This window comes from Brassica oleracea, unplaced genomic scaffold (genome assembly GCF_000695525.1).
Source record: "Brassica oleracea var. oleracea cultivar TO1000 unplaced genomic scaffold, BOL UnpScaffold00418, whole genome shotgun sequence".
NCBI classification, from domain to species: Eukaryota; Viridiplantae; Streptophyta; class Magnoliopsida; order Brassicales; family Brassicaceae; genus Brassica; species Brassica oleracea.
The window spans coordinates 27,624-34,755 of record NW_013617416.1 but is presented as its reverse complement, the minus strand read 5'-3'; the positions used below and the strand labels follow the sequence as shown (position 1 = coordinate 34,755).

Below are 7,132 nucleotides of genomic sequence, written 5' to 3'. Positions count from 1 at the left end.
CATCGAAACCGTAGATGCGGCAGAGCTCGGGGATGGAGATCCTGTATTGAATTCCCCTGGCGAAGAAGGTCAGTGTACCATCTCCTGTTACCCTCGCCTTCGAGGTGCTGTAGGTGAGCTCGACTGTGGCCAAAAACTGTCTGACCAAGTCGACGTGGAGATCGTATGCGCGAGTGGCCATGGTACCAACTCCGAGCTGCGTGATCATCTCCCTGATGTATGTCTCGATCCGGAGCTTCTGTAAGATGTATGGGTCGATGAACCGTGTGGGCTCGATGAAGACGCCAAATCAAGCGTTGTAGAACAAGTTGTCGTAGTCGTCCCACTCGTCCTTGAGCACGCGGTTGGTGCACTCCTTGCTGTTGACCGCTTTCTTCGGGTTAGCGAACTCCTCGAATGTGTCGATGGATGTTTTATCATCACGAGGCCAAGGGTCGCGGTGCTGTATGGATGTGCTAGCTTCGTCGTATCTCCTCTTCGTCCTCCTCTCACGTCTATCTGCATATTCGTCTGAGCTCATCTGAAAACAAACAGAAAAGGGAGTAGAAGTGAGATAGTGTTGTCGATATATTGTGATATCGATCGATGAAGTATGTGAGACATCAATCGATATATGTCAATAAGAATTAGTCGACAATAAGGGTATCGATCGACGCTATAGAGTTTGCATCGATCGATGTCGAATCGCGAAACCTGCAAAGATCACTCAATTCCAAATCGCACTTTCAGGGCATTAACAGAATAAAATCTATAATCCTAACAGTAGATAATCGTTAGAAACATCAAAACCATCCCAAATCCGCCCCTAATCATAAGTTCTAGTGCATCTCAAAACTCAACTCTAAAAATTCCTAACAATAGAGAATTTCGAAGTCAAACCTTGTCGATCGGGTGAGTGAATGAACTAAACAGATAGATAATGAGAAATCGAGTGGATTAGGGCGAGAAACGGAGATATTTCGTCAAGAATCGAGAGAGAAAAGAGAGGTTTTGATTTTTTTAGGGTTTCGGGAATGAGAGGAGAAAGAGGCGGATGTCCAGTTAAATGAGGTTAACCCTCGATATGTCTGCATCGATCGATGGCAAGACAGCTACATCGATCGATATTTCTCCAAATAAACGACTCCTGATTTCTATTACTCCTAATATTTTGCTAATAATAAAATATATATATATATATATAAATATTGATATAAATAAAAATACAATAAAAATAAAAAAAAAAGTTTTTTTTTTTTGAAAAGAAAATGGGTTTCCTCCTATTCAGCGCTTAAATTTTAAAGTCTTTAGCTCGACTTCCTGAATAAACTAGTTATCAGAGGGTTTTAGAATAATGGGCTGATTTGCTGGCGGTTTGGCCCAATAATGTTTCACTCGTTGGCTGTTCACTAAGAACTCATCCCCTTTATCACTTTGTAGAGTTATGGCTCCGGAGGGTTTTACGTCTGTTACTGTGAATGGTCCGGACCAACGAGATTTAAGTTTTCCAGGAAATAGTGTTAGCCGAGAATTATAAAGAAGGACTTGATCATCCGGTTCAAAATGTCGGGATAAGATCTTCTTATCATGGTACGCTTTTGTCCTTTCTTTATATAGTTTCGAATTTTCATAGGCTAAATGTCAGATTTCATCAAGCTCGTTAAGCTGGATGAGTCTCCTTTCAGCAGCAGGCTTTATATCAAAATTCAGAAGTTTAGTGGCCCAAGCTGCTTTATGCTCCAGTTCGACTAGTAAACGACAGGATTTGCCATAAAGGAGGTGGAATGGTGTTGTTCCCAACGGTGTCTTATAGGCGGTTCTGTAGGCCCAAAGTGCATTATCTTTTCTGGAAATACCTAAAGTTTTCTTTAGAATTTCTTTGATTTGCCGATTAGAGACTTCTACCTGTCCACTGGTTTGTGGGTGGTAGGGCGTAGCTACTCTATGATGAATACTGTTCTTTTTAAGCAATCCATCAAAGACCTTATTGATGAAATGGGTTCCACCGTCACTAATGACTATTTTAGGAACTCCAAACCGCGGGAAGATTATGCTCTTGAAAAGCTTAATAACTACAGATGCGTCGTTGGTTGGGGAAGCTACTGCTTCAACCCATTTGGATATGCAGTCCACAGCGACTAGTATATACTTGTTTCCGTATGAGGATGGGAAAGGACCCATGAAATCTATCCCCCAGCAATCAAAGACTTCGACTTCCAGAAAGAACTTCTGTTCCATTTCGTGTCTTTTGCTGATTTTTCCTCGTCTTTGGCATTTGCCACATTGTGTTATAAATGCATGGACATCGCGAAAAGTCGTCGGCCACCAGAATCCTGCTTGAAGGATTTTTGAAACTGTTTTGTAGGTGGCAAAATGTCCTGCATAGTCAGATCCATGACATTGGTATATAATGTCCGGAATTTCAGCTTCGGATACGCATCGTCTGTATATCCCATCAGAGCAATGCTTGTAGAGGTATGGTTCATCCCAATGATATCTTCTACCTTCTCTGAAGAATTTCTTCCTCATATACCCCTTGAGTTCTTCAGGCTTGACTTCGGCTGCCAAATAGTTTACTATATCAGCATACCAGGGTCGATCTTTCGAGTTCCTACCAATTGTGTGCACCTCTCGTTGCGATTCTTCATTAGGTGTGAGATTAATCTTATCACCAGCAACGTTAACCTTTATGTCAATATTTATTTTTATAGATGAGGTGTCGTGATTGTTGTTACTAGGGGATCGAGGCGTTGTGATATTGTCGTTATCCACCGATGTATCACTACTGGAATCGATCGATATGTTTTATTTTTCATCGATTGATTTCTCATCGGAAGTGAGAGAAATTTGACCTAAGAAAGATGTGTCTCTTTGTGCAACGTTCTATGTTGGGAAGAAGTCGTCTATAGGAACGTTATCCTCTATTCTGATCCGAGAAAGATGGTCAGCGACTCCATTATCTACTCCTCGTTTATCTTTAATTTCAATATCAAACTCTTGGAGTAGTAAAATCCAGCGTATGAGTCGAGGATTTGCATCAAATATTTCATGGCAGTGTGGTCAGTGTGAACTATCACATGTGTGCCAATTAGATATTGACGGAAATTTTCAAATGCATAAACTACGGCGAGTAGTTCTTTTTCTTTTGTTGCATAATTCCGTTGCGCTTCATCAAGCGTACGACTGGAGTAGTAGATGGCATGCAGCTTTTTATCTTTTCTTTGGCCCAAAACTGCTCCTATCGCAAAATCACTCGCATCGCACATGATCTCGAAAGGGAGATTCTAGTCGGGGGCTTGAACGACGGGGGCAGTTACAAGGGATTTTTTTAAATCTTCGAAAGCTTTCATGCATTATGGTGTAAAATAGAAATTTACTTCCTTGCACAAGAGGTTATTTAAAGGTCTAGCAATTTTGCTAAAGTCTTGTATAAACCTCCTATAAAAGCTGGCGTGTCCGAGAAAACTTCGCACGTCTTTTACATTTTTGGGTGCGGGTAGACAGGTCATCACCTCGATTTTAGCTCTATCTACCTGTATACCAGCAGCGGAAACCTTATGGCCTAATACGATGCCATCGTTAACCATAAAATGGCATTTTTCCCAATTTAGGACAAGGTCATTTTCTTCGCATCTTTCCAATACCTTGCATAAATTATCGAGGCAACTCTTAAAATTTGATCCGTAGACTGAAAAGTCATCCATAAAGACTTCCATAAAGTCCTCGATCATGTCTATAAAAATTGACATCATGCAACGTTGGAAAGTGGCGGGAGCATTACAAAGACCAAATGGCATTCTGTGATACGTAAATGTTCCATAGGGGCATATAAAGGTTGTCTTTTCTTGATCATTCGGATGTATGGGAATTTGGAAAAATCCAGAATATCCATCAAGAAAACAGTAATACTGGTGATTGGCTAAACGTTCCAGCATTTGATCAATAAAGGGCAGGGGAAAGTGATCTTTCCTAGTAGCGGCATTTAATTTCCTATAGTCGGTACACATCCGATGTCCAGTGACGGCACGGGTCGAGATGAGTTCATCGTTTTCGTTCTTCACTACTGTAATACCTCCCTTTTTGGTGGGTACAACGCTTACCCATTTACTATCCGAAATAGGATAGATAACTCCAGCATCTAGGAGTTTAATAATTTCCTTTTTGACTACTTCTTTTAGATTCGGATTTAATCTCCTTTGCTGTTCTATCGACGTTTTAGCGTCGTCTTCCAAATGAATACGGTGCATGCAAAGATCAGGAGAAATACTAGGTATATCATCGAGAGAATACCCGATTACTTTCTTGTTCTTGCGTAGTTTATTTAATAATAACGCAAGTTCTCCGCTAGTGAGATTGGCGTTGACAATAACAAGGTAGAATTGGTCATAAAGAAATGCATATTCAAGACCACTGGGGAGGGGTTTTAATTCAACCTTTGCTGCTTTGTCTTTAGACCAATTAGATAATGAAGATGGTTGTCGATCGACGGTAATGTCTGAGTCATCATCTTCTTCGATGTTCGCAACCTCGATACTTGCATCCATCTGTCGCACGTAATCGTCTGTCCTATTATCTGTGCTCAAGATTTCCTTTTCCATAATGGTAAGAGCATTTTCTAAGGGGTCGTCTGAGCACATGTCTATGAAAGATTCCTTATCTAGCTCAGAAACATCTTCCACATAGAAGGCTTGGTCATCTATCAAGGGTTGCTTGATTAGCCTTTCCATATCAAAGGTCATCGAAATGTCCCCGATGTTCAAATTTATTCGTCCTTCTTTCACATCAATGATCGCTCCAGATGTAGCTAGGAATGGCCGACCCAGAATGAGGGGGTCTTTTGGTTCTTGTATGTATTTTAACACAACAAAATCCGTAGGCACGAAGCAATCATTAATTTTTACGGGAACGTCTTCGAGAATCCCTTCAGGTACCCTAATAGACCGATCAGCTAGAACCAAGGTTATCGGAGTTGGCATAAACTCGTTATATCCCAAGGTTACTGCGATGGAGTAAGGCATAAGATTCACGCTAGAGCCAAGATCGAGGAAAACGCGTGTTCTGTATATTGCAATCTAGGACGAAACTACCAGGATCAGGCCCCTTAGTTGGAGTTTCTCCTCGAATCATGGTACTTACTTCCTCTGACACAATCATCACGCTTTGTTCCGCAGTTGGATAGTTTGGAGACGTCATATCCTTCACACACTTCTTTATCGAAGGTGCTATTTTCATAGCATCACTAAGGGACATCTCCATAGAAATTCTATCCAATGCTTTCTTGCAGATTGCATATTCTAATGATTTTTTAGTCTGCGTTTTAGGAGGATAAGGGGGTAGGGTTCTATAGACTCTTTCAATCGTTGGTTCGGGTTGAGTGGAATGTCGATCGATAGGGTTATCTGAAAGTTGATCGACGACAGGGTTCACCGGTCGATCGACGTGGTTACCATACTGACGATCGATTTCGGCCTCAATATCCGAATCATCTTCTACTTCTAAGTCTATAGTCTTTTCCTTATTTTTTTCAGCGGTAGACTTCCTGTTTTCGCGAGAAGGTTTTGAGTCAGGGTCATCAAGAAGTATAGGCTGAGAATTGTTTTTGCCTGTTTCATCAACTGTTTCATCAGCATTGGCAGAACAACCAATTTCGGTGTTGTTCTTCGTGTTTGTCGCGAGATGTTTTCCGCTACGCAACATTACGGCACTGACTTGACGTCTCGGGTTTAAATCAGTTCTCCCGGTAAGACGTCATGTCTCTCTTTTAATGGCAGTCGCAATTTCAGCAACTTTACTTTCTAATTTTCGGATAAGCTCACTCAAAGAATCTGCCTTCTCCATTAACTTTCCGTAAACCATATTTATTTTTTCGTAAAAATCTGACTTTGTTTTACGGTTGCCAGTAAGTGCTTGTCTGATATTAAACCTTTCCTTTCCAGTGCGTGATTTCACAGCAATGTCATAAGCTTGGGTGAAACTATCAATGTTAAATACGGGATAGGGGTCTGAATAGCTTGTCTCTTTTTCTAATCGATTTTTCATATCAGACAAGGCATCGTTTTTGATCTGGGCTTTATCAGATCGGTGTTGATTTGGACGAAAAAAGTGAAGCGAATTGAGGGAATTCTTAATCTCTACCAAATCTGAATTATCTTCTGAATTTATCGAATTTCCTATTTCTTCATCCAGCTTTTCATAGGATTTTCCCGTTGCTACATTTTTGATAAGGCATCTAGCATCTTCGGGGCTCCTAGTGACGAAATTTCCTTCACTCGCCGTGTCGAGTGTAGTTTTGTAGCTCAAGTTAACACCTCCATAGAAGATGTTAAGGAGTTGTGGTTCTGAATAACCATGATGGGGACATTCAAGTTCATAGCTCATGAATCTTCCCCAGGCGTTTTTAAACAATTCACGTGGATCTTGGCGGAATGTAAAGATTTGTCTCCTTACTTCCCAATAGCGATCATCATCGAAAAATTTCTTAAGGAAGGCGTTTCTAATCTCTTCCCAACAAGTAAGGGATCCTGTTGCTAAACAGTTTAGCCATCTGAGAGCTTCTCCCTCTAGGGAAAATGAGAATAGTTTGCAACGATTGTATTCATCTGGGATTAATTCTTCCAAACCTTCGATGTTATCTTGCGGGTGCTCAGAGACAGATCCACGAAATGGGTTTCGACGAACCATACAGTAGTAATCTGCGTTGAACTTAGATTTCTTGGTATCGTCTCCTGGTATTTTAATAGTGGGCCTATTGGAATAGGTTCTACCAGGGTCAAGGTAGTCTTGCAAAGGCAATCTTATCTCTTCACTTTTTATCAAGGTGGGATTTATCTCAACAGGGATTTCAGTCCCCTGTTTAGTTTGGCTAGTCTCATTGCTCAATTGACCTATTGGTTCAGTTTGGACTACTTCCTCATCAATAAGCTCTGTAAGAGAAGACTTACCTGCTTATGCTTCCGGCTGGGCGGTGTCGATCGATATCGGGAGCTCCGTGTCAGTCGATTCTTCGGTCTCCACGTCGCTCGATAACATTACATCTTCATCGATCGATGCTCGGCCGAGTTCTATGTTCTCCATTCTTAGTGTATGCATAGACATGGAAAGAAAGAAAACTTAGCAAGTTTTTCGTAACAAGTCTATACTAAATTCTAAGTTA

At 41.0% G+C, this 7,132-nt stretch overlaps 1 protein-coding gene across 1 annotated transcript; it reads right to left on the bottom strand.

Annotated features, from left to right (window-relative positions):
* Window positions 1-289: 289 nt before the first annotated feature.
* Window positions 290-5,676, bottom strand: LOC106319604. The gene is made up of 3 exons (XM_013757988.1): window positions 5,116-5,676; window positions 3,357-5,051; window positions 290-520 (listed from the first exon to the last, which is right to left on the bottom strand). Exons 1-3 carry the CDS (start codon window positions 5,674-5,676, stop codon window positions 290-292), a joined length of 2,487 nt encoding a protein of 828 aa, XP_013613442.1.
* Between the last annotated feature and the right edge of the window lie 1,456 nt (window positions 5,677-7,132).

Bases quoted from the DNA above. Each gene is read 5' to 3' on its own strand.
- LOC106319604 (XM_013757988.1), bottom strand. From the start codon at position 5,676: ATGTTGCGTAGCGGAAAACATCTCGCGACAAACACGAAGAACAACACC. The intron at 5,052-5,115 runs GTAAGTACCATG...GTTTCGTCCTAG, and splicing joins TGATGATTGTGTCAGAGGAA to ATTGCAATATACAGAACACG. The intron at 521-3,356 runs GTAAATTTCTAT...GTTTGTTTTCAG, and splicing joins ATAACCTCTTGTGCAAGGAA to ATGAGCTCAGACGAATATGC.